Source organism: Eubalaena glacialis, chromosome 3 (genome assembly GCF_028564815.1).
Source record: "Eubalaena glacialis isolate mEubGla1 chromosome 3, mEubGla1.1.hap2.+ XY, whole genome shotgun sequence".
In the NCBI taxonomy this organism is placed as follows: domain Eukaryota; kingdom Metazoa; phylum Chordata; class Mammalia; order Artiodactyla; family Balaenidae; genus Eubalaena; species Eubalaena glacialis.
The window spans coordinates 47,939,358-47,951,625 of record NC_083718.1 but is presented as its reverse complement, the minus strand read 5'-3'; the positions used below and the strand labels follow the sequence as shown (position 1 = coordinate 47,951,625).

The 12,268-nt window shown below is 36.6% G+C and overlaps 2 protein-coding genes across 6 annotated transcripts in view; both read left to right on the top strand.

Moving 5' to 3' along the window:
• Window positions 1-12,268, top strand: part of HMCN1 (hemicentin 1) — a 508,722-nt gene that overhangs the window by 384,005 nt on the left and 112,449 nt on the right. For all 5 annotated transcript variants that reach the window (XM_061187531.1, XM_061187534.1, XM_061187532.1 and 2 more), the window contains 5 exons: window positions 1,903-2,027; window positions 2,256-2,439; window positions 3,019-3,116; window positions 4,010-4,288; window positions 10,053-10,249. In XM_061187531.1, the coding sequence (XP_061043514.1) occupies window positions 1,903-2,027; window positions 2,256-2,439; window positions 3,019-3,116; window positions 4,010-4,288; window positions 10,053-10,249 (883 nt within the window). The remainder of the gene's footprint in view (window positions 1-1,902; window positions 2,028-2,255; window positions 2,440-3,018; window positions 3,117-4,009; window positions 4,289-10,052; window positions 10,250-12,268) is intronic.
• On the top strand, window positions 11,608-12,189 carry LOC133087904 (BAG family molecular chaperone regulator 1-like). Its single transcript, XM_061185614.1, has one exon. It carries the CDS (start codon window positions 11,608-11,610, stop codon window positions 12,187-12,189), a length of 582 nt encoding a protein of 193 aa, XP_061041597.1.

The following is a 12,268-nucleotide window of genomic DNA, read 5'->3' as shown; positions in this document are numbered from 1 at the left end:
TCTAATTTCAGAACATGTATACCAAAGTCCACATCATAAAATAATTCGTTCTTTCTTGCTAACATCAAACCAATTTCATCCTACAAAAGATTCGTCAGTCATCTCTTAGATATGATTTTGTGTCCTGAAATCACCAAACCACCAGACATGCCATAGTGCTTGGCTCATTTTGAGAAAAGATGCTATCATCATAACCTCTTCATCTCCTATAGTGATTTGTCCAAATCCCGTTTTCAGCTGACACTTCACACCACAAACCACATAGAGATGGAATGATAATGTGGTAAGGGATTCCTGCTACTTTCAACAACAAATGCCTTTTGAAGGACACTGCAGAATTCTACACTCTACTGTATTATTTCATCACAAAGCCCCATAATATACACATACCAGAATAATTATAATTACTCGAAGAATTATATATACCTCAGAAGGCATTAATTAAATGTATTGCAAACTTTATCATTTTGAACCAGTATTTTAAATTTAAGGGTTTGCAGTATATTTTCTAATCAATGAATTGAATATACATAATTTAAAGAAAAATAAATGTTATTTTCTTTGAAATCATTTCACGTTAAAATTTACACATTTGTCCCCTTTACAAGATTAGGTAAATTGCCAAACAATGTTTTAGTTTAGAGGTACATTTTGAGTTTCAATTCTCTGGTGTGGACATTTCTGAATAGTTAAATATTTAGTTATTTATTAAATCAGCTGATATCAACCCTATTCTAAACCAAGTACTAGATAGTCAGTGGGACCTCAAGATCTATAAGATAATATTTGTACCGAGGAATTTAGGATCTATTACTTCTCCTCTCACATTAAGATCCCAAATATACTTATTCTTATATCCACTTTATTATTTGTTCCCAGCTCCACAATATGTGTAGGTTTGTAAATGGGCCAATTTGTCAGTCAAATACAGTAATTTTTCCAAAGTCAACTTACTACTTTCCTTTGGTCATGGCAACTTGCTTTTTGTTTATTCATATGGTTAAACTCATGGAATTTTAAAATTCATATTCTGAAAAAGAAAAAATAAAATAGACCCAGATAATAAAATTGTAATTCTCAATAATTATATTTAATAACATGATATAGTAGAAATGGAGTATTTACTTTTGACAGTGGGAGAATCTAATAAAATCACTATTGTAAGAATGACTGTAGATAGCAATTTAATCTCTCTGTAAAACACAGGAAGTTTTATTTGATAATTAATGGTGTGTGAAGAGAATCAATAATGCAATAATCTTAATTTAGATATCATTATAACCTAGTTGTATAGTTAGTATTCACTATTATGTAAATCAAAGGAAAAGCTTTAGCAATTTGTAGAAAAATTTTTGCAAACTATACCCATACATAAATACTAAGTTGTTGTCAGTGTTTAAATAAATTATCCTATCCTGCTCCTTCTCATTAAGAGTATTAGTAAGTTGTTTATACCTAGATTTTTCACTTTAATTTTTTACTGTAACATTCTTCAATTTTTATACCAGAGTTTTTATAATTTTCATTTAATTCCAGCCTTATATTGATAACTAAGGGCAAAACATTCTATCTCTGAGAAGAACATGTCTTTGCCCATGATTTGGGTAGAAAAGTTCCTAACCTGATTTTGTTCACTTCCTTTTTTCTCATAAGGAGGCAGTGGATATATGAGATCCATTACTGTGGCAGTTTAGCTGGTTGCCTGAAATCTCTACCAGTTTCACTAGCTCTGACTTTAACAGGCTTCCATGTACTTAGTGGAAAAGATTTGAACCATTATATCCAAGATGAAGATGCATTTTAGGGTGACTTTTTTTAAAGAATATAATAATCTGGAATGAGTTTTCCAGAAATAGCTCCATATATATCATCTCAGTGCCTCTGATATAATCTTTTCTATAGGGTGACTGCAGATGGCAGCACATTAAACATTTATGAAGCCCTCCCATCTGACATGGGGAAATACACGTGTGTTGCTACTAATCCTGCTGGAGAAGAAGACCGAATTTTTAACTTGAACGTCTATGGTAAATACGAAATTTCACCCTCTTTTGACTATGCTGCCTTAGGAATCGATCAGAAGAAATGAAGGTCCAGCAGTAGGTGTCTGAAGCATTTAGTTCTAAAATGCGATGTCCTTGTTGTTTCCTTTTGGGATACAAGGCAGAAATATGGGTAAATGTAGTTGAAATGATTGGAACTGGTAATACACACCCCACCCCACCCCCTTCTCTCTCATTTTCTACATGACGTAGTTCCACCTGCAATTAGGGGTAATAAAGAAGAAGCAGAGAAACTAATGGCTTTGGTGGATACTTCAATAAATATTGAATGCAGAGCCACAGGGATGCCTCCACCACAGATAAACTGGCTGAAGAATGGACTTCCTCTGCCTCTCTCCTCCCATGTCCGGTTGCTGTCTGGAGGACAAGTTGTCAGGTCAGCTTTCATTGTGTATGATTTGCTAGACAAAGTTACTGTGATTGTAAACTTTAACTTCATCTAAATAATGTTTTAAAAATGTCTTTCCCTAAGCTTTTACTTTTGTTTCCCTTTCAGTATTTTTTTGGAAGAGGGGGGATAGCAAATATAAGTTTGGCATGGTTTATTATTCTTATTTAAATGCTCATGTTTTAGTAAGTTTGTATAAAATAGGTCTTTCATAGACATATATGTATCATGTATTTTTTTCAAGAACTACTATTATAGCTAAAACTTCATATGGCAAAATGATAGGAAGATGCTTACTACAATCATGTGATTTTCATGATTTTCATCATTCTCTATTAACATATATTTGAAAAATATTCAACTCTCATATTGTGTTATATTTTCAGTGGCTCTGTCGAATAAGTGGCACTGGAGGCATCTATATTTTGTGATGGATGGTTATAAGCTTTATAACTAAAATTTCCCAAAATAAATCACCTTCTTTAATCTTTGTATTATCACAAATGTTTTATTTGTATATGTTGAATGGGATCAAATTACGAAGTGTTGGGTCAAACTGTTTTTCAGGATTGTGAGAGCTCAGGTGTCTCATGATGCTGTGTATACTTGTGTGGCCTCCAACAGAGCCGGGGTGGATAATAAACATTACAGTCTTCAAGTTTTTGGTATGTCACCAGAAACAATCCTAGTACTATACTGTGTCCAATATTAAACAACAGCCTTAATTTAAATATTGACGTATCAGGAAGGAGTGGTAAAATAGGATCTTAACTAGGGTTTCTAGAATGCCTGCTCTCCCAAGGGGTCCATATATATTGGAGCATACTGTCTGTCAAAATACTTTTCTAACCTGGAATTTTGCATTCAATGAAATCTAAATTTTTTAAAATAGTATTTCAATCCAGACACAAGACCAGTCTTTTCATACAAAGAGAAAGTTAAGACTGTTTTCTAATAAGGTTAGTGTCTCACTGAGAGTATTTAAAGTATGAAGGGATGTGTGCATATATACTAAATATCTCTGTGTGTATGTTAGGTAGAGATAGAACTCAAAACATTCAATTTCTGAATTATTAAGATTTGCTAGACCAGAGTTCACAATCCCCAAGAATTTCTCGGAACAGTTAAGTAACTATTTACTATAGCCTACAAATGATTTATGTTGGATTATATACAATTTACTCTGGAACTTATTATTATTTTATTTATTCCACATAAAGTAGCTGGAAGTATACTTCTGTAATAATATACATTATAACAATTTAAAAGGAAAAACTAAGATGTTAAAAAATGGCCAAATTTTAAAACACATTTAGTTTGTATGTTCTACAAGGAAACAGTATTGAGGTCTTATTGCTAATATTTTGGAAGGTTAAAAATTAGCCTACATAACACATGCTTTTATAGTAAAGTCATCAACTAATTATATGCTATTTTAAATTCTATATTTTTATAGATCATAGAAACACTATGGAACTAATTGAACCATTTAAATTTTTTAATCTAAATTGATCTCAAATTGTAATAGATATATAATTTTATTTTGTTTTCTGTACAGTACCACCAAAACTGGACAATGGGATGGGAACAGAGGAAATCACAATTGTCAAGGGTAGTTCCACCTCCATGACATGTTTTACCGATGGAACCCCAACTCCCAGGATGTCCTGGCTTAGAGATGGCCAGCCTCTGGGGCTTGACGCCCATCTGTCAATAAGCTCTCAAGAAATGGTCCTTCAGCTCATCAAAGCAGAAACTGAAGATTCAGGAAGGTACACCTGCATTGCCTCAAATGAAGCAGGAGAAGTCAGTAAACACTTTATCCTGAAGGTCCTAGGTAAGTAAAATAATTGGAAAATAAGTGATAATAAAGACAATAAGTAAGTATAATTCTTAGAATCATTGGCTATAGGACAAAATTTGTAAAAACTTCATTGTACTTCATATTTCTGTTCTGTAATTCACCTAGGTTTACTTTTAGTATCTGAAGCATGTTAAATTATTGTGTTTCTTATCTGTGTAAAAGGATGAACACTCCCACTTGTAAAACATTATTCATTGACAATGTCATACAACCAATTGATAAGTAGCTTTTTAACTTTTTCGAAGAACTGAAATCACTTCTGATGCTAGTAATTTAATGGAAAAGCATGATATTTATACTATTATGTTATTCCAAACAATCTTTAAATGATCCAGTCTGTAGATTATAGTTGTAATGATCATTTCAAATAGTCTAGTTCTATTTACTCTTTTGTGCATTAAAGTAAGTATTTTAAATAGGTATTCCAGTGTTCTACATGCAAATAAATAGTATAAAGTGAAAACATCTCTTTTCCTTGAAGTAAAAAAATTTGACTTTGGAAGAGAAATGAAAATGAATGAAATGAATTATTTCAATAATCAATAATTTTTTGGAGTTTTTTTTTTTTTTCACGATGATTGAGGTAAAACCTCAGGCTCTTTACATTTTTTCTAACAAAATGCACCCCACAAGGAAAAATAAGAATTTTGGCAAGAGTCTAGCCAAATGTTTTCAGGACATCCTATAATCTTTCTCGTAGTACCTATTACAATTTTAATTATTTGTGTAACTTTAAAAGTCTGTTTCATCCTTAGTTAAACTCTGTGATGATCAGTACCCTTTTTACTTACTGTAAAAAGGGCTTAGCATGGCATTTGACACATAATATTTATCTGTTGGCTTGAACTGAATGGAACTAGGTACTTATCAGGTGGATTAAAGTGAGTTTTAACTGTAGCAGGAGACAGAACAATATCTAAATAAACAAACAGAAATACTGTGGTGTAGATGAGTATTCCATAGAATGAAAGGTAGTAGAGTGGAGGCAGTACACCAGAATATTTAGAGACAAAAGGCAGAAGAAAGCATGTGTTTGTAAGGAAGGATGGAATAACAAATTCCCATATAGCAATTCACAGAATATGAGGAATATCAAGAGATGACATCTTGTACATTAATTACCTATTAATTGTTAATTATTGACTATATATTATGTGCCAGTCATGTTTCTAGTCAACATGTAACAAATAATTATTGGACACCTACTATGTGACATATGGTATGACAAGTACTTGACTGCATCACTGAATAGGAAGGATGTGGTCTCAGCCCTCAAGTTCCTGCATTGGCGGGGAATACAGATATTGAAAAAGTAATTACTTATGAGTGTGATGAGGATGACATGGCGAAAATTAAATTCTGTGGGAAGGTTCAAAGAAGGTCTCTTCAAGGATACATCTAAGCCTTAAAAAGTAAGACTATAGAGATGAGTGAGGAGATGCCTACATCTTTTACCTAGAAATGATAAACCTTGAGTTGTCTATCCGTGCTTACTGAAGCTGAGTGTAACAGCAAGAGTAGAAGACAAGACTGGAAATATACCTGGACAGAAGCCATACTGTGAAGAGCCTCAGTTAGAGAATTTGGGCCTCATTACGACGGCAGTAGAAGAAGCTCAAGCAGGAATATGCTACAGTCAGATTTCACTTCCCAAAAAATCCCTCTGATGACAGAGTGAAGAATGAATCGGAGAGTCTGTTAAACTCACACAGGCCTAAAAATACAGGGGCCTGGTGTAGCATGTGGCAGTGGAGACAAAGAGAAGGAAGACTTCTGCAGGAATTCTAGAACCCAGGAGCAGAATCAGGGCCCAGTACCTTTCTGGATGTAGAACACACAAAAAGAAAAATAACACCAATGTTGTTAGAGTCACGTACAAAGAACAACCTTCCCACCTGCAGGGTTTATAAGGATATTCTCTTAAAACAGATTTGAAAACTGGCTTAACAGAAGAAAGAGCAGTTTTAGCATTTCAGCATCTGTTGAAAGCTAATTCCATTAAAACCGGAAAAACTTCACTCTGATCTACATTACAATAGAAATGTGAATTTAAGTGTCCTAATTTGGTGAACCACTAACCTCAACTTAATTCTGTCCACCTGGTGGGAGGTGTCATGGTGTATTAGGGGTTCTGAAAGTCCACTATGGGTAAAATACTAAAAACAAGGGAGAAGATCATGCAAAATAAAGCTGGTGGGTACAGGAGTTGACAGGGTTCAGGCTATGAAGGGATTGTTGACCACATTAAGCATTTTGTGTTTTGTCCTGGAACAATGGGAAACCATTAAAAGTTCTAACAAGTGGAATGCCATGAGTAGAGTTGCAGTTTGAAATGACCACTCTGATTGCAAAGTGGAGAGTGGCTTGGAGTGGGTTCTGAGAGACAGTGTGTTATTAGGAATTGTGTCTGGCTGTGATTAACAGAGAGTCTAAACATGGTGACTTAAAGAACTTTTGTTTTTCTCACTGAATGAGGTGTCTGGAGGTGGGCAGTAGTTGCATTGGTTCTGCAGTTCAGATCTTAACAGTTCTCCTGGCCTTTGACCTTTATATCATAGTCAGACCGTGATCATGCATTGGCTGCTCACCCTCAGCATCACTATAGGCAAGAATAGAGCAGAAAAAATAGGAAAGGCAAAGAACTGCCCCTTTCAGGATTTTCTTAGAATCCCCACAAAACTACCTCTACTTATATCTCATTGGTCAGAATCTTCACATGCCACTCCATCTACTATCTACTAAAGAGGCTAGGAAATGTAGTTTTTAGCACATTGACAGCCCTAACAAAATTGAAGTCTGTTTATAAGAAAGAAACAAGTAAATGATATTGGGTAGGCAGCTACAGCCAGGAAGGAGGAGATATTAGTCCAAGTAAACGGTATTATAGCTCAGATTAGTGATGCAGGTGAGAGGAAAAGATGTATTCTAGAACTAGTTGCAGGTAGAAGTATTAAGACTTGGTGGTGGATTTGGCCATATGACAGTGATGACAAGGAAGAAGATATCGAGGATGACTCCCAGCTTCTGGTTTATGTGACTGAACAATTGGTGGGTTCATCACGTAAATGCAGGGAATGCTGGAAAAAGACCAGGTTTTGAGGGAAAAGGTAACAGGTTCAGTCTGAATATATGATGAGTTTGAAGTTGTTTTCAAACAACCCACTGAAGATGCTTATGTGATAATTATATATATAGATCTAGAGCCCAGGAGAGAGATCTAGGCTAGAAATATAAGTTTTGGAGTCATCAGAGTATGGACAACTCCTATTCTGCTCAAAGTACAAGACATATGGACAAGATACAGAGTAAAATGGTTCGCAATCACTTAACACATGTGAGATCTGATGACTGGTATTTGAACCAGTTGGGAACATGTTGTTATTTTAAATCTAGTACTGTAAGCTTTTGAGATTAAGGCCGTGCTTAAATAATCTTTGTATCCACAGTGACAGACACATAGTAAATAACCAATAAGTGAGAGGAATAAAGAATTGACTGTAGTCAAATGGAGCATCAGATAAGTGCTTTTCCATCCAGCGTGCTATGGAAATTAAAAGGGATAGAAATTTTATAGTTTGTTGAGAGAATCAAGAAAGGACTTATGGTTTTTACAAATGAACATAATGATACTAAAGTGACCTTGAGAGTACTTGAACATGCTCAGTTAGGGGATGGTGGGACTATTGGAGATATTCCAGTAGAAGGAATAGCATTAGTAAAGTCACAGAGCAAGAAGGGACTGAACTTGTTGAGGGAGAAAAGTAGTCTAGTTTGAAGTCTAGGTTACATAAAGTGTATTAAAAGTAAATAATATTATAAAGAGAGATTGAGGCTATGTTGTGGAAGGCTTGGAAGCCATGATGAGGAGTTTGTATTTAATTCAATGAGCAACATGGAGACACTGACATCTTTTAACCAAGAAATCTTGGACTGATCTAAAATGCACTTAAGAAAATGTATTTTGACAGCAAAATGTAATAAGATGCATGAAAGTGAAGAAGAGTAGTCATGTGGGACCATAGTTAAGAAACTCTGACTTCTTAATTATAATGTAAATTAAATATAAATATAATGTAAATTAATTAATTATAATGTAAATTAAATATAATATAAATTATAATGTATTAAATTTTCCTTTCCAGAAAGGAGAACGAGGACCAAAGATACAAATTTTTAGGAGGCAGTTTTTAATAATAACGCCAACAGATGTAGTAGACTTAGTAGTAGTTATAACTTTCTTAAAACCTTTAATTATAAAATAAAACAGATTCAGAAACACAAAAGAAATGTAGTTTATAGATTATTTCATTGAATCCTCACAATTCTGTTAGTTAAATAATAGTACTATACTTATTTTAGAGATTTGCCCAAATCTACTAACCTAATAATTGTTGGAGCTAAGATCCAAATTCAGGCTATTTGATTCCAGATCCTCTGCTGTGAACCTCTGCTCTAAACTATGCGCCTGACTTTAAACACACACACACACACACACACACACACACACACACACACACACACACACAGCTAATCCTTGGAGCTGTCCAACAGCTATTTTTGCTGCCTCGTGAAATAGTAAGCTGGAAACGTTAATAGAAAATTTGAATGATCTATGTAAGGGAAATCTGTTTTAAAGTGATTCCTAAACTTAGGAATAGTTGGACTAAGAAACTTTACTGTTTCCTCCAAGTGTTTAGATTCCTTAACATCCTCTTGAGAAAGGTAATTTAGAAGTATAAATAACAAAAAAGGAAGTTATTTCTGCCCAGACATAACAAATGTGGTTTATACAGAAATGGTCTCCAAATATAACTGTTTTTTCTTCTGCTTAGTCATTGTTTCCTCTTAAAGTTCTGCACGGAAAAAATGATTGCAAAATTCCATAGCATTTGCCCATTGCTTTTGTAGAACCAATAGATATTTAAAAGGTGCAAAAATACACTACTATATTTAAGTAACTCTCTTTTAAAAATAGTACAAGATTAGTTTAGTTTTTATAGTTTTCAAATCTTTACAGTTAAGTAAGACTGCTCTAATTATCTGAATCCCAATTGCTGAGCTATAATTACCTTTAATGGCTTGCCATTTACTTCATGATCTATTACAGGCATGATCCATCTCTTTTAAAATAGTGCCAGTAGGGACTTCCCTGGTGGCGCAGTGGTTAAGAATCCGCCTGCCAGTGCAGGGAGCCCGGGTTCGAGCCCTGGTCTGGGAAGATCCCACATGCCATGGAGCAACTAAGCCCATGTACCACAACTACTGAGCCTGTGAGCCACAACTACGGAGCCCACGGGCCACAACTACTGAAGCCCATGCGCCTAGAGCCCGTGCTCCGCAACAAGAGAAGCCACCACAATGAGAAGACCGCGCACCGCAACGAAGAGTAGCCTCTGCTCACCACAACTAGAGAAAACCCGCACGCAGCAACGATGACCCAAGGCAGCCAAAAATAAATAAATAAACCTATTAAAAAAAAAAAATAGTGCCAGTGAAAAGATAATGCACAAAGACTTACATAGTGCTGGCGTTTAATAAATTGTCCCTCAATAAATTGCAAAAAAAATAAAATAGTTCCAGTGACAAATGATAATAACATCTAGGAATTATTTTGGTATCCTTGTTCAAATCAATTTGCATTGTACGAACATAAATTTGAGTTGAATTTTAAAGTTTTTCTAATCTGCTATCAAACAGCAAGTTTATTTTGTTGTTGTTTTTCATTCCTTTTAAATAGAACCACCTCATATCAATGGATCTGAAGAACCTGTAGAGATGTCAGTAATTGTTAATAATCCACTTGAACTTACCTGCACTGCTTCTGGAATCCCAGCTCCTAAAATTACCTGGATGAAAGACGGACGGCCCCTTCCACAGGTGGATCAGATGCAAACTCTTGGAGGAGGAGAGGTTCTTCGAATATCTAGTGCTCAGGTAAGTTCAGAGTTCATACAATTATTTTCCGGGTTAAACTTCTTACTTGCTTATCTATGAGAAATGTTGGAGAAGTTGTCTTGGAGTCTGAATATATCACAGATCTCTGTAACTTTAGCAAGGGTAGATTGGTTCTATGACATGCATGATTGGGTAGACACTTACAAAGTAACATGCCTAGAAGGAAGAAGTGAAATTATCATATTAAACACAGAAGAAAGCAAGTTACCTTCACATTAATTTTGCAAGTTTTCACAGTTCTATAAGTGATAACATATTTCCCAAAGCCCTTAATTTGTGCCATGTAGCCCTTTACAGAAATGGCAAAAAGCAATCCAACGTACGTATATGTGAGGCTTCAGAGAGCACTTTTGATCTCTAGAAAGAAATCTCAGACATGAAAATCTGAAGAGACACAATTTTTCAAAAAATGATCAATTCAATAAAATTGTTCTTTTAGTTTGTGTTTAAGGAAATTAATCTGAAATGTAAATATATTAAAGAGAAGTATGTCTGGGATGTCTTATTGTAACAATATACTGTTCTACAAACAAAGGCAAACCTTATATTACAAATATCCATGTGTTCCTTAACGCCCTCATCTGTAAACTGGGCATGAAAACGTAATAATACTGAACGTATATACTTGGGGTTTTAGAGACAGTCTAACTTGATGTGCTTAGACTGGTGCCACGGGCATGAAGTGATGCTAAAACGGAGTTAGAATGATTGCTGTTGTTGCTGATTTTATTGTTATTATAATCATCATTTCTTTAAAAGTAGAATAATACATTATTTAATCATATTTCATGTACATTTTCACTGAGGAAACAGAAAAGAAAGGGAGCCGGAAAAGAGAGCTAAGGGTTGTAAATCGTGTCAGTCTTATGTTCAGCTATGGGCTCTATCACACCCGTGACCATCATGACAACTCTGTGAGGCAGCGTCTTTATCCCCTTTCTACAACTCCAGAAACAGACACAGAAAGATTAAGTATTCACCTGCCAAGTACTTAGCCACTGCTCGGTGATGGAGCTGGTCTCAATCCTGGGTCTGGTTCAAAAGCGTAGCCAAAGCACGGGTCCGGCGGAGCGCGGCGGAGCGCGGCGGCGCGCGGAGACCGCGAGGCGACCCCACCCCCCCCCGAGAGCCACCCCAGTCGGTGCCCCCAGCCGAGGCCGGTCCGCCTCCCTCCCAGCGATCAGCCATCCGGAGTGCGACCAGAGGGCATGCCGGATCCACCAGGGACGCCGCCGCCTGCGCTCGCAGGTCGCGGGTGTAGAAGAAAGCGCGGCCTCGCTCAGCCCGGAGCGAGGAAATGGCGGCTGCCGAGCTCAGCGGGACCATCACCCACATTAATGAGAAGCACGATCTTCAAGTTATCCCGCAAGAGGGCTGTAGTGAACCAATCAGTGGTCCAAGACCCGGCCCAGGTTTTGGCAGAGGCCACAGGGGTCCCACTGCCTTTTCAGAAACCCATATTTAAGGGAAAATCTCTGAAGGAAATGGAGAGGCCGGTGTCAGCACTTGGAATACGAAATGGTTGCCGGGTCGTGTTACTTGGGAAAAAGAACAGTCCAGAGGAAGAAGTTGAACTAAAGAAGTTGAAAGATTTGGAGAAGTCTGTGGAGACGATAGCTGACCAACTGGAAGAGTGGAATAAAGAGCTTTCCGGAATCCTGCAGGGTTTTCTAGCCAAGGATTTGCAAGCTGAAGCTCTCTGCAAACTCGATAGGAGAGTGAAAGCGACAGTCGAGCAGTTTATGGAGATCTTGGGAGAGATTGACACACTAATTCTGCCAGAAAATTGCAAAGACAGTAGAATGAAAAGGAAGGGTTTGGTGAAAAGGATTCAGGCGTTCCCAGCCGAGTGTGGCGCAGTGGAGCAGAGCATCCCAGGAGACGGGGCGACGGCAGTCCACAGACTTGGCCCCGGCTGACTGAGGTGAGCCGGAGAAGGCTGTGCTGCCCTGAAGAACAGCTCCACCAGCTCTGGTCTCTCTGGAACAGAAATTATGT